At 48.5% G+C, this 20052-nt stretch overlaps 1 protein-coding gene across 1 annotated transcript in view; it reads right to left on the reverse strand.

Moving 5' to 3' along the window:
- Positions 1 to 20052, reverse strand: part of dnah9 (dynein, axonemal, heavy chain 9) — a 90913-nt gene that overhangs the window by 53017 nt on the left and 17844 nt on the right. Inside the window, exons 30-44 of the mRNA XM_068754542.1 lie at positions 19690 to 19815; positions 17122 to 17361; positions 16835 to 16995; positions 12281 to 12437; positions 11443 to 11547; positions 7878 to 8035; positions 6959 to 7097; positions 5751 to 6038; positions 3835 to 4045; positions 3628 to 3755; positions 3332 to 3440; positions 2456 to 2606; positions 1825 to 1999; positions 890 to 1063; positions 3 to 210 (exon numbers count right to left, since the gene is read on the reverse strand). Of these exons, the coding sequence (XP_068610643.1) occupies positions 3 to 210; positions 890 to 1063; positions 1825 to 1999; positions 2456 to 2606; positions 3332 to 3440; positions 3628 to 3755; positions 3835 to 4045; positions 5751 to 6038; positions 6959 to 7097; positions 7878 to 8035; positions 11443 to 11547; positions 12281 to 12437; positions 16835 to 16995; positions 17122 to 17361; positions 19690 to 19815 (2530 nt within the window). The remainder of the gene's footprint in view (positions 1 to 2; positions 211 to 889; positions 1064 to 1824; positions 2000 to 2455; positions 2607 to 3331; positions 3441 to 3627; positions 3756 to 3834; positions 4046 to 5750; positions 6039 to 6958; positions 7098 to 7877; positions 8036 to 11442; positions 11548 to 12280; positions 12438 to 16834; positions 16996 to 17121; positions 17362 to 19689; positions 19816 to 20052) is intronic.

Genomic DNA, 20052 nt, shown 5'->3' on the forward strand with positions numbered 1-20052 from the left:
ACCTTGGAGCATAGCAGATGTGGTGTAAAAGTTAAACGGCACATTTTTGATCGCGTATTTCTCTGCGTCTAATGATCCCAGTTTGTCACCGACCAGAACAGATTTCCCTGTCCCAGCATTCCCGACCAGCATGATGGGCATACGCCGTTCCAGGAGGCGGTCCATGAAGTATCGAACCCGAATGGTCTCGGTAGTGTGGACCAGACACGCCTGCGCATACGAGAAGTACATGTATGAAAACAAGGATTGTGTATTTGCTTCATGTATCTCCAGTGTTCTATAATAGGTCATATTAGTCTGCCGGGTATTTATTTAGACAGAACCTCAGCCACAAGTTCCGACATTCTCCACAGTATGAGAATTAAAAACATTGGAGAACGGTGCATCAAAGAACCACATCTGCCTTACACGGTTGACATGGAAACAGATGTTTGTTCACACATCCATCATTTGTTTTCTTCGCTGACATTTCTGAAGGACCCCTTCATTTTTATTTATCTGTATTTTAAGTAGATAAATGCTCCAGCGAGACACTAAATCTGTCTTTTCAACTTTAGCTATAGTGTTCAGTGGGTTTTACTGCAGCCAGCTGCTTGCTGCTGTTAGCATGCAGGCTGATGCGGGGGGGCGGGGGGGCGGGGGGGCGCTGCTGTCTGTCATCCGCTCTGTGGAGCCGACAGAACATGGCAAACACTGTGATAGTTCTCACCGCTGCTCCGATCTTACTGAAAATGCACTAACGTGATCCATTATTTTTGTTAAACTTGATTTGTGTTATTATTAGTCATTATGTTCTCTGAATGTGTATTTGGTACTTTATTAGAACACAACAGTGTAATTCCAACAGAACCTCACTGCAGCTTGAATCCTTGAGAAGCGCCAGTCGTACCTGGAGAGGTGTATCTGCATCCATCTCAAACTTGGGCACCATCTTGGACCAGGGTTCGAACTTCTTGCTCTCCGGGTCAATGTAGTAATCGAACACGGTGCCCTGCGACGGGAACTTGATGCTTTTGAACTCAGCCACCCACCACTTGCTGAACTCTACTCTGTAGTCGACCAGCTGCCCTCACACAGAGACACACACACAGACGCAGGGGGGGTCAATACTCTAAAAGGACTTCCTCCATACATTTGCTCCCCCATGCAGTACCTATAGATCTGTGCATTTGATTTACACTGGTGAATGCACAACAGGGGCTGCATGAACAGATACAGATAGAGCCAGAGCGGCTGACGGGTCAACAATGAGCGCTGGCAGGCCGATGGTCTCCAGCAGTCCGTAAAGAAGCTTCATCTCCTGCTGGCTGGCGCATCCTCGCCCTCCTCCCTTCCATCCCACGCCTTAGTACCTGTCTACTCCAGTCCCTTCCAACTCTCCAGTCAATAAAACCACTTAGCATTTAAATGTATCTGTGATGGGAAAAGAAAGTGGAGTACATTTGTACCAAGGGAAGAGCCGTTCTATCCCATAACGGAGATGGACGCGCTTACTGTACAGGGTTAACTGGATTGCTTAGCAACTGCTCACTACAGCTTCCCTGCTGATTTAAATTCAGCCAGACAATGTGCAAGGAGGAACAAAGTCCATTTCGTTGCCAGATTAGGATTGCCCTCTTCTGAAAAACCTGCCCTTTCTTCAACTGGAAATAACTTTCAAATAACCTTGTCCAAATAGATGCAGAAAGCGGTGCTGCAGCCGTCCGGACATGAACTGTCCCAAAGAATACGTATAATGAAAGTGAAGAAAGGAGAGAAATAACTAAACATTCAGCCGTTTCTGGTGCGTCCCATTCCTCTGAAGTCCAGAGGACCGCGGTGTACCTGGTCTTGAAACATGGCTCCCCCAAAGGCCCAGACTGCAGCAAAGACAAAGTAGAGCTCGTACAGCTCGTTGGCACAGTCTGCCGGGGCGTTCTCCGGAGTCAGCAGACACTCCAGCAGGCAGCACAACATCTGGATCAAGCTCTGCTCAGGGATAGGGATGATCTTCTTAAACCTGAGCGAGGACGGATACGAGTCATCGCCTGATTCTGATGCTGAGCTGTTTCTCACTCAAAATAGAATTCATGAAAAGTAAGAAAGTACAAAGTAATATTCTCCACAGGAAATGAAACAAATAGAAATTCACTGTTGTTTTCTCCGAGGGATGACAAGTGAACCCATGAATATCAACAGGGATTTATGATCACATGACTCATTTCCTGAATTTCTGGCATCAATTTGGGCACAAATCATTCCTTCGCTGATTCCCTCATCAGCTTCCTGTTGCTGCGGAGGCAACGGAGGTGTTGGAGGAGGCGACCGGTACAATAGAATTCAGGGATGGTGTCCAGTTCTTCTGAATCAGTTCCTGCTTGCCCTGGCCAGAAGTCGCGCCCCCACATTATGTTACAGCCCATAGCCAAGCAGCGATTGGACACAACTGCAATGGTAGTATCATAGTAACACAGACCTGCTTGATCTGAGAGTGTCCAGGCAAGAGGGGAGGTACTTGTCAAACAGTATGGTCAGGTTGGCTTTCTCTGATTGGACCGCTCTCCTGTCGATCCAGCTGGACACCAGCGGGTTCCAGCCCAGGTCTGCCGGGTTTATGTACAGGATGCCTGCAAAGACATGCAACATTTAGCATTCACAGAACCTCTGCTAAAGAAATATTGGTCCCCCCCCCAGGAAAGACAAAACTTAAAGAATTATATTTATTTTATTTTATTTATTTATTTTGAATTTCTATCATGTATTACTAGATAGGAATGGTGAATGGACTCAGTTGTCATGATATTTGATGCAAAGCCACAAATGTTGTCCTCGTGGCGACGCTAACCATTTAAAACCTCAATAACAAGATTCTCCTTGGGAGTGACCAGGTTGGGCAGGATTAGAAATGAGACAAGAGGGACAGTGAAGGTTAGACTTTTTGGAGACAAGGTCAGAGAGACCAGACTTAGCAGTAGCAGTAGTAGTAGGATGAGTAGTAGTAGTAGTAGTAATAATAGTAGTAGTAGTAGTAGTATAGTAGTAGTGGTAGACTACAAAAGGAAAATAAATCCAATCAAATCACTTTATTGCAAAATGTGACCCAGATCGAGGATGTGATGGACCGGTAACTGGCACTGGTCTCTTTGCACTGCGTGATTACGTTAGTTTTACTGCTGCTAATACACATCTGTGTATCCACTCCTGCTGCTGCTTGTTTTGTGATGTGTCTGTACTTATGTTTTTGTATCTTAGTCATTACTTTTACATGTAGCACGACTTCAGAGAAAAACATTCCTAGTCTGTGAACCCTCATTGAAAATAAACTGATTCTGATTCTGATTCTGAAAGCTACCTGCTCTTGATACGGTAGCGGGCGTGGCAGTGCGGAGGTGGCTGATCTCAAACACCAGCCTCATGGTGGGGTTCAGAGGGATCCGCTCATTACTGGCCAGAGTCAGCACCTAGCAGGGGGGGGGCAGGACATTCATACAGTGGACACTCAGTGGACACACATGGGCTTTCCTCGTATTTGGACTGTCATTCCTCTTATTTTATTCTCTCTTTGACAGTCAAACGTGTCACGTTACGTTCTCTTCCTCAGAATACGACCATTTACACTCGCCGATGTGTCACCGAGTCCTTTGATACCTTGTTGTCATCCATGACTGTGTTTAGTGACTCAATCCACATGGGGTCGATGTCTCCGTCCAGAACGATCCACTTGGGCCCGTCGTGGCTGACGTTGGCTAGTTCACGCATTATGCTGGAGAACAGGCCTGCGGGGGGGAAACTGGACTCAGGTCATGAAAGACTTGTCAGCGATCACACGCTGCGTCTGCAGGACTTGGTGATCACCGTCTTTCCACTCTCTGGTTGCCGGGTTGATGATGCCAAAAAGCTCGTCATTGGTCACCGCCTTTGGGTTAAGGTCCGCCCACACTGGTCTGCGCTTCATGTTCTGATAGGTCCTCTGCAGCGATCTCATCACCTGACTCTTCCCAGTGCCTGCATTCCCGATCACAAACACGGAGTGACGCACGGCCAGCAGCTCTTCCAGCTGCACCACCTGAGACGCGCAGAGAGGATGAAACGTCTCGTATTAAGCTGCGCTTCCACCCAGCCGATAGACACAAGCTCATTCATCCGCCTTCCAGTGCAAAGCAGCGCAGCGGAACAGGAAATGGAATAGTGCCCAGCCTCGACAGATGATGGATGACGCCAAACAGCTTCAGGGTGATCCAAGAAAACAGATGATTAAATATTTGGACAAGCATTTAGGTTTCTAGTTGTGAAGTTTGATTGACAGGATATTAATGCTGGAGCCTGATGGTGTTTCTTTGTTGCCACACATCTGGGGAAACTCGGTGGATGTGCCAAAGATGATTAGTGGGATTAGTGGGACTACATCCAAACAAACTGAAGCATTTTTGTTATTGCAGTTTCTTAATAACTATAAGACGAGCTGGAATTCTATGAGCATGACATCACGATGATGCCTCGCAGGCATGCGAGATGCGTTCCACTCAGAGTGGATGAAGGAGGATCCGGGCTCCGCATCATTTCACACATTGAAGCTCAAGCATCCACCGAAGACAATGAAGTGGCAGGAAAGGGAAATACAAATCAGTTTAGAGTTAGACTTCTGACTTAGAGAAGTTGAGCTCAGTCCTGATGATGTCATTTGACTCCTACTTTCGTGTGAACCCCTCAAAGGTCACTGACATTTGACTTTTGGAAATGTTAATTTCATTGACATTTTCTGTCTATTCACGTAAAGAGAGTTTCCACCACAGCGTATGAGAGCAACGGGGTGAAGGAGAGAGCTTCCCTCGCCGCCTCCACTCTAACACACATGGTGAGCTCAATCAATGCCATCGATCAGACTCCTCGCCGCTCCCTCTCGCCATCCATTCAGCCCGAGCGCAGACAGCCTCGCCCTCCCAAAGGCCCCGGCTGATTACCGCTTTGATGTGGGGAGGACTGGTGCTAGCACATGCTAATGCTAAAGGTAAGCAATCTCCCTCACCCCGACTGCTCCTCCCTTGCCTCTTTGTCTGGAATCAAAAGGTTGGTTGCACAAATAAAGTAAGTAAAAGTTCAGACTGTGGGTCTGGATGGCTGTTATTGACCGCTTCGCCTTTCCCTCTCTCTCTCGCCCACCATGTTCCTGCTCCTCTTTGTTTGTTTCAGTGGCTGTCTCTCACAGTGTCGGGGTTAAGTGGCACGGTGCAGCGCCGGCCTCCATTGATGGAGTGTTATTATGTGGTTCCCGTGTCTATTTGACCTGAGGCAAATTGCACTTATTTCCCCTGGTCCTGCGTTCATCTGTCTCTGACATATCGAGTGTGTTTGTGTGTGTGTGTGTGTGTGTGTGTGTGTGTGTGTGTCACGTAATGACTAGAATTAGGTCAGCACCTGAATTCTCATCAGCAACTGTCAACAGCCAGCCAACTGTAGGCTTGGTGCAATATTTACCCGATTCATCCAGTTGCTGCAGACTTGTCTGACACTAATGTGTATTTCCCAGTGGAACATTATGACGTGAAGCAAAGAGCTTCTGGAGAGAACTAAGATAAATCTAAATGATAGTGCTCCAGCTGTAATATCTGTCTAAAGTGCTGAAGACGAAACCCATACCCGGGGACTTCACCGATAACTTGTGATTGCCTTCATCTTACCAACACTTTTCTTCAGCTGTAATAAAAACACGACGTGATCAAATGAAGCAGACAGCGTGTCAGGAGGCCACTGAGGAAACAGGTTTACACTACCTTCAGCACAAAATTGTCCTCAGCCTGTAACTTGAGGTCCAGAATGGCCTCCTTCACGTGCTTCTCAAAGTCCAGGTCTCTCTTCCTGGGGACATCCAGTGCAGGAAACAGGTCTCCGATGAGCCCCATGAACACAGGCATGTCATCGGTGACAATCTTGGGTATGTTGAAGTCTCTCAGAGCTCTCATCAGCACCTGGTCCTCCTCCCGGCCAGGGTCTCCCCTCTTCAGAGAGCCAGCCACCACCAACACTGATTTGATTGCGCGGAGGCCCCAGTCATAGTGGTCCTGATGGTCGAGGTCAGAGACACGTCAGACCCCCACAAAAAATGCATCTCCCAAGTTTATCAACAGAACCTCAAAAGACCGTTGTGAGGTTCAAGACATGCAGCTCATCATAACGATGCTGCTGGGAATAACTCCATCTGAAATCATTAGGTGTGTGCATACTACAGCTGTACACATCTGGCCTGTAATCGACCCCTCCACAAAGTTCTGTTGAAATTAGTTAGCGGTTTCTGGCTAGTCAGGGAAAATGTTTTTTGGCTAGCGATGTGTTATAGGTCAGCTGCATACCTGACAATAGTAATACTGATCACAACGCAGAGCTCACTGTGTTTAGAGAAATGGACGATTGTTTCTTGATTTAATGTATTTTATTTCAGTATGTAAAAAATGTCAGTAAAAACACACATAGCTACTCAACAGTGTGTTTATGACATTACAAAAAGCACTTGGGGAGCACCTGACCCGAGCACAAGTCCAGTTGACTTAATAAAATGTACACTGATAGAACCGCAATGCTTCATTTATTGGAACGTAGCACTGGTACCGTTAGCATCAAAGCAGATGGGCGGCTAGTTTTAGTCACTTTGACAATGCTGCAGGTTTGATTACTTAAATAAAAACCAAAATCATCACTACAGGATGTGAGGAAAGGATCATCATTTTTCTCAAAACTGTACAAAAATGTAAGTGTCTTTATGCAACCTCTTTTGTTTTTGATCATTTAACTTGTAAAAGCTATCTGCTACGCTACAGTATCGTCTTTATGACATTGTGAAGTACCGTTTCAGCACACTGCTATTGGACAGTCATGTGCTCAGTGGAATACTGAGTTCTAGAACTAGAAAAGGTGTGATAGCATTTAAAGGCGCGTTTAAATGAGCATTTGTGTGGCACCGCATCCTTATGACAACGCTGCCTACCTGTTTGGACAGCAGCTCTTTACACAGAGTGTAGAGCGTGATGAACTTCCTGGCCAGGACACAAGCGCTGATGAAGCCCTCAGCCACCAGCATGATCTCACAGATGAGCTCAAAGTCTGGCACCACCATCGCACAAGGTCTGCAGAGAAGCATTAAAAGGAGGTTGGCCGTCGTCGTCGGAGATCATAATCCTGCAGAAATTCATATTCTGCCATCTAAAGTGCACATGCGTGAAACAAACCATAGTGAACCAATTTACAACGACATTGGAGCAAACAGCAAAGCAACCATCACAACCAACATGCAGCTCGTAGAACTGTCTCTGGTTTTCCTGTAACCAGCGACTCTGTGGAGGTTTAGGGCTTGAGCACCAAACGCAACTTATTGTTGTTCAAAGGATTGTTCAGATACAAGCAGCTAAAGGCCCTTTTTCTCTAATGCATCTCATTTTGACATTTAAACAAGCTTCAAAAGAGATGAAAACATCCACACTCAAAATGGCTCCACAGCCCCTCCCTGGTGGTTTCTGAGACACAAACCACGACAGATGCCTGACCTACAGCTCTGATCTGGGTCGACATGGGCGGAGTCGGGAGCTCTACCTGAATGTGTCTACCTGAGCTGCTTTTAGTTATAATTTTCACAGCACAGTCTTTACAGGACCCTGCGAGGACTCTGCGACTCATCCAGGGTGTACCTCAACTCCTGCCTGATCGCAGCTGGGATACCTGGGCTCCAGCGTAACCCCGTGACCCGGCTGAGGACGAGACAATTACTGATTTTCTTGTCTTCAAGAAGACCAATAAATGAATGAGTCTTTACAGGCGTTCTTCTGCCACAGGCTGGGCATGTCGTTAATCTCCCTGCAAAGGAGTAACTGTTCATTTAACACACAATGTTTGACACCTTGCTAGCTTACCTGAACAGAGCCTTGAGGTTCTCCGGGAGCTCAGTCCTGCCAGCGTAGCCTGGATTCATTGTGATGAAAATGCCAACAGACGGACAAAGATTCACGTCCTCCCCCATGAAGTTAAACCTCTGTTTCTTATCTCGAATGGCATCCTGGATGCTTTTGACCTGCGCGTAAAAAGGACTGATTAGTTATAGTCCAGTTTAATATTTGGACTGAACAGTTCTGCAGGTTTTACAACATTAAATGTGGGAACTCGAGTAATCAATCAAACCAAAGAAAGGCAGCAATGGTCGTATGTCTCACTTACAGTGTTAAACACATTGAACACTGATCAGGATCATTAATGCGGTATCATCTGCATTATTCCATACATGCATGCAAGTCTGGAGACGATTTTGTGTCAACCTGCTTAAGCAATTATTGATTCATTTTTCAAGGTGAGTTTTACTTTCTGTTGGACAATAGAAGAAGTCAAAATAGTCTGCAGAACCGGGGAGAGGAATGTGGTTGTTGTTGAAATAACCCAAGACATATGATTGGACTTTGATTTGATCTTGTCCAGCACTTTCAACCGGACCTTCCTTTTTCAGATAACTGAAGCAAATCATTTATCATTTATGTTTTCATTCCATAAACTCTTAAGAAGCATTTAAGGGGACCGGTAAAAGAAGCCATGACCCAAATGCACTGAAATGAAAAACGAAGGTACAACAGTGTCATCGGTTAGACTCCAGGTCTGCAATTATTTGAACGTATTTCAGCCGGAACCGAACTTATGGGCCAAGCAGCGGCGTCTCACTACCAATTTGGCCAATGTTTTGTTGGGGAAAACTGGTTCCAAGTGCGCCCCCTTCATGGAAGCCACATCTGTTTCTGTCTGTGGCCTCGTGCAGCAGCGTTCCCCTTCTGCATAGCAAAGACAGCCATGAGCTCAAGGTGGAGGTCTCATCTCACAGATCTAAAGGATCTGCTGCTCACATGGTGTCAGATACCAGCGGCGTTCACGGCTCGATGGGCCAGGGCTGCCTTGGCAGCAAAAGGGGGGGCCTACACACTATTATATTACACAATGAGTCATAGTCAGTCAACACAAAATAGGTGTCTAACTGGTGGAACGCTGAGGTCTGCTATCATCACTTAGCATAACGCTGAACCCGCTCCAGAGTCACTTTGAACCAGCCTGCCAAGCGCACCTTGAATTCAGGGACACCATTTCATCATCCTGTGAGCATCAGCGGGGGCTGGATGGATGGATGAACCGCCGAGGCCCAGTTTGTCCACAGAATGATTGAATGAGATCTCACCGATTAACTGTGTGTGCCTCGGCCTAAAACGCTGCCCCCCCCCCCGCCCCCCCGCCCCTCACGAATGTTACATGTGTGTGTTAAAAGAGCGCGGCGAGTCAACAGCTGGGAAGAGGAGGGGCATCTCTTCACGGATGAGTATGTGGGTACAGATCAGTCAGTCGTACTAACACGGACGGATGGGGGGGGGGTGCAAAAGCAAACGGTGCAGCTGCAAAAAAAAGAAAGGTTTTCATGAGAATATCACCAGGTAAAATACACCAAGTACACACTTCTACAGGGACGCAGGGGGTCACCCCCCTGTCTCTGAGCCAGCAGCGTTTAACCTGTGTGATCCAAGGGGGGGTCACCGTGCTGTCTCTGACCCGGCAGCGTTTAACACGTGTGATCTAGGGGGGGTCACCCCCCTGTCTCTGACCCAGCAGCGTTTAACCTGTGTGATCCAAGGGGGGTCACCGTGCTGTCTCTGACCCGGCAGCGTTTAACACGTGTGATCTAGGGGGGGTCACCCCCCTGTCTCTGACCCAGCAGCGTTTAACCTGTGTGATCCTGGGGGGGTCACCCCCCTGTCTCTGAGCCAGCGGCGTTTAACCTGTGTGATCCAGGGGGGGGTCACCGTGCTGTCTGTGAGCCAGCGGCGTTTAACCCGTGTGATCTAGGGGGGGTCACCCCCCTGTCTCTGAGCAGCAGCAGCAGCATGATTTCTCCATTCTATCTCCGCTGTTGAACATTCCATCTGTTACTCTCTGCTTTATTTCACATAGAACCAGCCCCCCCCCCCCATGTGTGTTAGCAGACACAGGTACGAGCTGTGCTCTCTGCGCCCGCTTTGAGAGGATGCATTAGGGGTGTGCAATGATGAGAGATGACTTTGCGTCAGACTTAGCGATGGAGAAAGATACCAGCTGTCACACAAACAGGCGCGCCTTTGTTGTCAAGGTCTGCTTCTCCAGGTATCGGACCACCGCCTTATCTATTATACACCACGCCACACAACACTGATTCCTTCTTCTGACAATCAGGAAGCACTATGCATTCCCACAGCTTATGGAAGAAGGTACTTCACTTTCAATGCTGCTTAAGAGAGACAAAACGAAGGGCAGAGAAGTCTGCCTCACTTTGAGAAATGATCCGTTGAGGGGTTTCATTACCGTCATGATTATGGTCAACTTCTTTATCAACTATATACATTTTGCTGTGGCAGTTCTGCACATGCATAGAGATAATGTCTGGGACAACAGCCTGCAGGATCTGAAGAGCCCAGAGGGACACCAGAAACACAGACAGGCTCTGTTTGATCTGGGATAACAGAATGCAAGCAAGCAGAAAAGCTAGCATCAGCTAAAACCCACAGAAAATAGCTGATTTCTCAAAAGACCCCGCTATCAAAGGGGTAGCCACTGTTCAGTGTGCAGCGGATTGAAGACTATTTAATGTCACCACATAAGAAAAGCAGGTAGTCGAGGAGAAGAGAGGAAAAGCCACCTGATTGACGGAGTTCATCCTCTGAGCTTCACAATCTGGAGTTACAGTGAAGAAATGATTCAGCTCTGGAATCAGACCTGCATAATTCTCTTTACATATATGCTGCAGCACCTTATGAGGATGAAAAGCAATAGACTGCGTGTCTGCCTGACTTGAGTTGGTCTCCATCATCTGCTGAGTAAAACAGCTGTCTCTTTGTGAGCTACATGTTTAGTTCAGCAGTCAGTGGACTGAAGTGGAAGATCGTCAGCCAATGAAGAGCGTGTAGCATCCAGACTACGACACACAGCACCAGAATATGTACGGAATTATGTAGTGTGTCTCAAACGAATGTTAAATAGAGGGCATTTTAAAAACGGATTGGACTGTTTGGTGTAAAGCTTGCTTTCTAACTAATACACATTATAATTTTTCACAACTGCAAATCAAGGACATAGTCAGACTACAAACCTCTGAGCAAATTCTAATTCATCCAACTGTCCTTCGAGCATCCTTAGAGTCTGCAGCCTGTCTGTTCAGAGCTTTTTATTAGTGTGAGCTTCGTGACCGTCAACAGTCTCCACTACCGGAGGCGGTTTCCCATCCTCAGCTTTCAAATCAGAGCAGTGAAGGCTCTAATTATGGGCAAATGCAAAAGGGCCAGCCTTGGTGGGTTCATTTTATTAAATTAGTCATGAGGAGGCTATTTACTTCTCCTGGTGTTTTTCAGGGCCGTGTACTGCTCTGGATAAGACCCCGTCTTTAACTCACTCACCCTCCGCTGGAGGAGGAGCTGCTCTTACCTGTACAGCCACCACAGACAGCACTTCCACCGAGATCCTGTTGAACTCGTCGAAGCAGCCCCACGCGCCTGTCTGAGCCAGCCCTTTGTAGATGTCCCCACAGGACTGGTGGACAGAGACAAAGAGGTTCAAAGGGACATTCAGAAGGACACAGGAAGTCAGGCGGAGCGTCTGACTGGCTGACGAGGTGTGTGGTGAGGCAGACAAACAAATCGGCCGCTCAGTGAATATACATGAGAAAAGAAGAGGCATTCACAGAATAGCGAGCAGGTTGAGAGTGGGCGAAAGGAACACAAACACAAATGAAGCAAGGCATCGATGGCTCAAAGAGAAAACGTCTACCGCCCACAGTTCACCTCACGCCAACGTGAGAGCAGGTGAGCAGACGTCCAGGGGGCCGGATGAAGTGAGCCGCTGACGTTTCTCACCAATTATCACACAGAGGAAACCTTCTCTGACGCAAACCAGAGCTGGCTGGGGGAGTGATTCTAGTGTGTGAGTAACGCTGCGGGACTCTGGCGTCTCTTTTCCTGCTGGAGTGTATTAGCGCTTCCTTGCTGCGGGGGAGGGGGGGGGGGGCAGCCTCAGGTGCTGCATCGATGCCCCCGTGAAGCCGCATCACAAGATTCTCTTTATGTCTACCTTGAGGAGTGCTCAATATGCTGAACGCGTGTGTCTCATAGAACGAGGTGGGGGCCGCGCGCAGGACGGGCTTCCAGCCTGTCTTTCAAGGGGGAATGGAAGATGAAAAGAAAGAGGATGAAAAGAGAAAGGAATGGGCCGATGACTTTAATGATGATCTATCAGAAGCTCAGATAATAGCCCCCCCCCCGCTCACCTTGTAGTCCATCTGCTCAGAGCAGTTGAACACATAGACCATGATGCCCAGGGCTCTGCCCAGGTCTTTGGTCGTCTCCGTCTTCCCTGTGCCGGCTGGTCCTGCCGGCGCTCCGCTCATGGTCAGGTGGAGGGACTGGGTCAGCGTGATGTAGCATCTAAACCAGAGTCGAGAGGTCAGTGAGGGCGGGAGGCTGAGAGCCAGACTGCTTTCCTGCTTCGTGTCCCTCAGTGAGGAAGTGACGTGCACGGCAGCACACACACACAACAGGTGTGTCGCCCTGTTGGATTCTCTGCAGGTGGAAGATGAGCTACATGAAACCTGCCAGATGGACGAGGCATGTCAGAAAACAGCCCATTCAATTTGATCTTTGAGCAGGTTAAAGGAAGGAGTCATTATTTTCACCGAAAGTGAGATTTTCATTGACAGCTGTAAGTTTCCCGCCAACATCCACCATCACTATAGCAACGAGATGTTATTGAAGCTATACCAAAAAGATCGATCCATCCATTTTCTTCTGGACGACCTAGAACCCGTGACCTCATCTAGAAGGTCACGGGTTCTGCTGGCGCCTATGCCAGCTGACTATACGGACGAAAGGCGGGTTCACCCCGGACCCAGAATCCACAACCCCCAGCCACACCTGAGGGTGGGGAGGGACAACGACCCTTCACCTTATGGAAGCTAATGATGAATGAGAGGGGAAACATCTACAATAAAACTCAAAGTCCAGTTGATTCTTCGTTTTTGCTCTTCGTGAGTTACAAAGTAAAACACGGTCACAGTTTCCCCTCCAGCGTCGAATAATGGCCAGAAAATATTGTATCTGAAGCCACAGCTATGTGGAATGTTGACGTTCTGGAAGCGTCGGTTAGCCATTTTAATCTATGAGCCATTTGTGGAAATCAATGGCCAGAAACGTTTACCACACACACACCGTATACGTCTGCAGAATCTGTCACAGAGACAAATGAGAGTTCATCAATGTCCTCCAAAATACTGAAGAACAGATCCATCAGCTGAGCCTCGAGTAGTGGATCCGGTTGGGACATACCGGTATGCTGAGTGGCCGTCCAGCCTTCAGTCACCTTAAAATAGATTTAGCAAAAAAATCTAAACTGGCTAAACTGCTAATGGAGTTGGATCTGTGTGAAGTCTGGCAATGTAAAAATGAAAAAAGAAGAATGGGGGGGGGGGGGGGGTCTTGGAAAGTGTGAAGTCAGAAGAAGCTGAAGAAGACGAATGAGCCCATCGGCAGGACGGAGATGCCAGCGGGCTTTATCCTTTGAAATATGGCCAAAGATCACTAAGCGGCTGGAAAAGGATGCCGTCCAGGAATAACTAAATCCTGACGGAGCGGCTCTGACGAGGTGACTTGTTGTCTTTGTGTTTTTGACGACCCGGCTGTCTGTCTGCCCCCCCCGCTTTGCCGTGGTCTGAATGTGTGTGTACAAGCTTAGTAAAGCGTTCCCGCCGTGTGGCACCGCGGAGCGTCCGCAGTGAATAGTGAGGGAAGGTGAACCTCGTGCCGCTGATAGCGCTGCTTCCCTTCGGCCTGACTGCACAGACACAGAGAGCATCACACACACCGGCCGGAACACAGACGCTCCACGTTTCTCTTCACACCGATCCCCGTTCCTCCCCAGCTGTCCAGATAACCGGCGGTCTATAAATGGAATGATTTGTCGAACCGCTTTGTTTTCTCGACTGTTCAACCAACTCTAATCCTGCAATAACTCCGGCAGTACCTTCATCATGAGGCCGGCGTTCTGCCCACACTCTGGCCTCCAGGACGCTTCATCATGTCCCCGCGAGGGAACACGGCTAATGAAACCACACTGAGCTCTCCGCCATGCGCGACGAGACAACTTCCAGGCATCTGACATTTCAGCAGAATGCTTTTATTTTATTTGAGCTCATTTCCCCATTCTCTCTCTCTTGTTCATCTTAGCCGCGACATCGGGGCATGTTTGTCACTACTCGCTACTCGTTTCTTATTAAAATGTTCCCCGATCATCGCGTGTTCTGGATGGTGCAGAGTGAAGAACTCCACGCCAGGCTTTTCATGACATCACTTTTCCATTTCATTGTAATGCATGTGGTCCGAGCTTCATGGTCCGATACTGAAATGTAAAACGTTTGTGGCTTGTGGATTTATGTTTTGCCCATTCATTCCTTTTCACGTCCGCTTTATCCGCCTTTCGGGTGTTGCTGCAGTCGCCCGTAGCTTTTCTACGGGCGAGAGGCCGGCTACACCCCAGAAGCATCGCCAGCGCATCGTGTGGCCCCACACAAAGGACAAACAACCACATGCACACACTCACACCTACGGACATCTGACGCAGCTTGTGATTCTATTTGGATATAATCATCATTATTTTGAATAAAATTGCCTATTTTATTGAAAAGATCTGGGATGACATCGGTCCCCAGCTCATCAAAAATACAGCATTGTATATAACATGGAAATATTCCATGTTTTACTGCAGTGGGGCTTTTTTGTATCGTATCTCTAAATCGCTTTTATTGCAGTTTTTAAGCATTGCATTTCAGATAATTGTAAGAAAGATTGTATTCTTTCCTAAATGAACTGGTTTACCCAGACAAACTAAAAACGGTCCAGCTACAGAGCGTTTGCTGATATCTCGTTTTCTCCTGGCAGCTTCAGCACCGTTTGCTGGCTCTGTTACAAAAAACATAATAATATCATGAAATAAACGTGCTGGTTTTTTTTTTTTTGCTGTTTCCTCAAGTCGTGGATTAAAGGATTTGACACCAAGCCCCTTGGTTAATGGTCTATTGTTGAAATGAAAGTCAGTGGCAAACTGTGTGAGCCACAGCAAGGGCGTGTAGCAGATGGAGAAGACGAGCTGATCCATCAAAGCCCATTGTTTCTGTTTGTTCAGGCTTCAAACGGACTTCTGGTCAGTCTGGAATAGCACATGGTCAATCGCTGTGGCGTGCCAAAGGGCTTCGGGAGGCAGGCATTCATCTGTGTTGGAAACTTTATCAGGATTCCTGCAGAAACAAACCCCCTGCTGGAAAAGTGAGTGTGCTGAGTCGTCGTTTATGTGTCGGGCATAATGACCGAAATGAAGATAACCAGAATGCACAAGGTAGTTCCTAACAGATAAGGTGCTTGGGTCTTCTAGGTTCCTGATGACATGGAGGCAAAACCTCATTTTCATTAACACAAATGGATCTGGCCCGAACAAAAGCGTGCTGAAAACTGGGAAGACAACCTAATCATCTGTAAATGGGGACACGTGGTGTCCGATCGCCAGACAGATGTTCCCCCTTTCCCTGTTTCACGCAGTGGGGTGACACGGAAGGAAGCACGCCGTCTATCCGACCGTCCGCTCCAGTCTCCTGTGAGACGTCCGGAAGAGGAATTCTGAGACGAGACGTTTACATAGACTTCATGAAGTCCTGAAACATTTCCATGACACTGTTGGAAGGCCTCGGCCGTTCACCTCACCTTTCCCCAGCGGGAACTGCAGCGAGCTTTGGATTTGTCCACATGCTCCAGCTGCGTGCTCGGGACTGACAGAGACACTCACAGCTGGATGAGTTTGTTTTGTAAGACGCCGTCTTCTTCAGCCTTTCCACAACGGAAAGCGCGAGAGTAAAAAGTCCAAGGGATGGGATTCACCGTGTTTATCTGCGTTAACATCAGGCGCCACCATTAACCATTAACTTACTTGGTACATCTAATTAAAGCTCTGATCACAAACATCAGTGAGTCGATCCCAGATGCTGCTGCAGCAGAGATTCCGGATTGGAGAAGTAAAACTCCAGCTAAATGTACACGGAACCGTTCTTCACACAAGCCTTGCCTTTCTGTGTTGCGTCCAAAGCAAAGGAAATACAAAATGGCCCCCATGCATGAGCTAAGCATCCAAATGCGGTCAAGATACAGTGGAATGAAGCACGAGTTGAATATAAAAACAATGATTCCTAATTTTTAATAACTTAACTGCTGAGGGATGTTGTTGCCAGGGACAACCGGAAGGCTTTAGCCTTGCAGCATCATGCATCTGGCCATCAAGTCAGTGTCAGCTCAGCATTTACCCGGGTTCAAAGATTGCAGTTTAAAGAAGGAACACTCATGCCCATCATTTAAAGAGCGGGAACATTGTTAGCCGTTAGCACATCATGGTAGCCACAACTGATCCGGTCTGCTGGGGTCCGTCCGGTTCAGAAAAAGGCTCAAAAACTACAGGACACATGTCCTCAACAGGGAGGATGGGGAATGCGCCAGGAAAAAGTCTTAGCGTGGACCGGGGCAGATAACTAGAACCCAGGATCATTTCAAATTCCTATGACTTTCCCTTAGAACGTTTTATCCAATTCAAAACTACTGATCCAGCTCCCATGAAACCTTGCAGGGTGGAGAATGGATCTGGAAGCTATGCACTCTACTGAAGATACTCAGACGCCTCACGTCTCCACGGAGGACGGAAACTAATGGCAGGACATTACCATGGTTCCACCAGCCAGCCGGCTGAAAAGCATTGATGAGCCTGTCTGATGAAAAACAGGGAGGCAGCGTACCTGTCCGTGAGAGGAGTGATGACCAACCGGGGTGTGTTGCCCAGGTATTCGTAGGAGTAGAGAAACTGTGCATCACAAATGTTGGCAAAGCAGTGTTTCTCCTTCTCATCCCACCGGTGCCTCAGCTGGGAAAGCCACACGAAGGCCTGAGAATTCTCCACCTGGAAAAAAGTGAGCAGCAGGTCGAGTCCCTGGATTTCCACAATGCAATTATAGTAATCGATTACATCGGCTGATTATGCATTACTCTGCGCCTCTGAACAATGCAGCAGCAGTGCTGCCCTAACCTTCTGAGCGATCATCTTGGCTACCACGTCTCTGGCGTGGACATCGATGGTGCAGATGGTCATGACCTTTTGCCGATCACCTGGCGTAAGCTGGCCAATCAGCATGGAGATGAGGGTGTTGAGCTGGGACACCTGCTTCCTGTAAAATTCCTTCATGGCGTTCTCATAGCCCTCCTCCAGACGGGCGAAAGCCATGCCCACGTCAGACGTCCACCAGATCTGGGTGCAGGTCAGCGCCACCTGGATCAGGTATGATGGACACACATGCTAGCTGCAGAAAGATCGCTCTGTATAGCTTTAGATTGAGATGAAAAACAATATTTGTCATGCATCTTTTTGGTTTTGTTAGTCAAAGCAGGCGGGTGAGTGATTTCAGGGCCGCACCACAAATCAGCGACAGACGATAGATCGAGCTCAGACAAAGGCTTTCACAGCTGTTTTCTGGAGCAGATACCAAATACACGCTGACGAAGCATCACTCAGCATGAACTCGGGCCGCGTGTCGTTACTCGGGCCGCGTGCCGTCACTCGGGCCGCGTGTCGTCACTCGGGCCGCGTGTCGTTAGACGGGCCGCGTGTCGTTACTCGGGCCGCGTGTCGTTACTCGGGCCGCGTGTCGTTACTCGGGCCGCGTGTCGTTAGACGGGCCGCGTGCCGTTACTCAGGCCGCGTGCCGTTACTCGGGCCGCGTGCCGTTACTCGGGCCACGTGTCGTTACTCGGGCCGCGTGTCGTTAAACGGGCCGCGTGTCGTTACTCGGGCCGCGTGTCGTTACTCGGGCCGCGTGACGTTACTCAGGCCGCGTGTCGTTAGACGGGCCGCGTGTCGTTACTCGGGCCGCGTGTCGTTAGACGGGCCGCGTGCCGTTACTCGGGCCACGTGTCGTTACTCGGGCCGCGTGTCGTTAGACGGGCCGCGTGTCGTTAGACGGGCCGCGTGTCGTTACTCGGGCCGCGTGTCGTTACTCGGGCCGCGTGACGTTACTCGGGCCGCGTGTCGTTACTCGGGCCGCGTGTCGTTACTCGGGCCGCGTGTCGTCATTCGGGCCGCGTGCCGTCACTCGGGCCGCGTGTCGTTACAATCATGCAAACAATGGGAGGGGACACATTAACCGGGTGGGATTCAGGACACTGGGTAGAAACACTTATTAGTAGCGATCGCCATTAATCACTGTAATCCAAACATCGGAGTCAATCTGACGTTTAAGGGCCACGCTGCACACGTTTTAGGAATAGTGTGTGTGGCGGCACTGATTTAAGCATCGCCATCCGTCTTCCCCTCCACCTGCTCTGCTCTGCTTCGTCTAACACTTCATCTTCCCTTTGTTTACTACGTTTACTGCTCTCTGAAGCACTGATAACTTGCACGGCTCTCAGAGAGCGCGTACAACGCTGCGGCTAATTATCCACGATTATTTAATGCTAATCTAGATAGACTTAGAAAATGATTACCGTTATGTCAAAGTGCGGCTGCAGCATCAGCGGCATGACAGCGGCCAGCTCACTTTATCTCTCCTCTGCTCCTCATCACTGATGCTGTAGGTGTGTGTGTGTGTGTGTGTGTGTCTGTGTGTGTGTGTGCGTGCAGCAGTGTGGTACCTCCATGCAGGGAAGAGCGGAGACGTGGGCAAGTGTAATTTAGAAGGCAATGACCGTGAAACAATCAGAAAATAACTTTTTATTTCTCCAATTGGCTGCTTTGTTGTTGCTCCTCCTCTTTCTTCATTCACTTTCCAGCTCAGGCGCTGCTTTCTGGGATTTGGAGCAGCGGCCCTCCTACTCATACAAGCTTGTGATCGTGATCTCGTGATTCGGATTCACTCCAGCCTTTAGTGGGCCAGTCGTTTTTCTGCAATCCTGCTGATGGCCAGAAAGAAGCCAAGTGGACCTGCAGCACCGCGTCCTTGGTGGAGCTAATCACAAGCAGTAGATACGAAGGATTATATTCTGGGGGCACTATTTTAATGAACGCTGGCAGGTTTGCAGACATAAATATTTGTCATTAAGATCCCAGTTTTGTTGTTTTGTTGGTTTTTATTCCGAGCTGATCATTCCTGGGAGCCGTCCTCCACCGGCGGAGCGTCTGGAGGGCGGTACCGGGATCAGTCCGGGAGCTGACTGCGTAATGAGCTGCTGCATTAGTGAGGTGCTGAACACACACACTCAGCATGCGCCATTTTCTCTGTCAGGCTGGCCTTTAAAGGAACGTTTCTAAAACTGCTGCTTTCCTGACTGGTTCTGATTAATGCTTGTTATTAATCAAATGGTTCAGTCAAAGGCATTTAGCCTAAGAACGTGCTTTTCTTTTTACCCACACATCTACATTCTTCTTTTGTGATTCGGTTCAGGCACATACTTTCACTCAGAGCAACAAAACGCTGGCGCTTACAGGTAAGAACAGAGAGCTCCATTATCTCGGGCACCCGCATGTGTTTGTTCTCACAAGACTCAAGCTGTGTGTAGAAAGCATTCGTGAGCGTGTGCACTGCACTGAAATATCCACAGGAGGCATGCAGCCCGTTCGATGGCAAAAAGCTCCAAAGTCAGAGTTAAAACTGAGCCTGCTTACCTGAGCCGGGTAGTCAAACAGCCACTGGTCCCTGGGTTTGTCCTCGTAGGCCATCACTGCCTCCGTCATCTCGTGTCTAACTGTGGCGCGCATGGCATCCAGAAGCCGGTTCAACCACACCTCCACCTGACGGGAAGAAAAGCCACCAGAAAACAGAGAGAAGGCCCCCAAATTCAAATGTAGAGAAAGAATCACGTGAGCACTGACGGGCTCTCTTATCACTGGACCCTAATGAGCTCATTAATAACCATTAGGGTGAAAGTGGAGTCAGGCAATACTATGGGATGGAATAGAACCTTAATGAATGTGTAGGCTTTGATATGCAAAACTCCAGGGGTGCTGATCGACTCAGTTTGATTTGTC

The sequence above is a fragment of the Brachionichthys hirsutus genome, chromosome 21 (genome assembly GCF_040956055.1).
Source record: "Brachionichthys hirsutus isolate HB-005 chromosome 21, CSIRO-AGI_Bhir_v1, whole genome shotgun sequence".
NCBI classification, from domain to species: domain Eukaryota; kingdom Metazoa; phylum Chordata; class Actinopteri; order Lophiiformes; family Brachionichthyidae; genus Brachionichthys; species Brachionichthys hirsutus.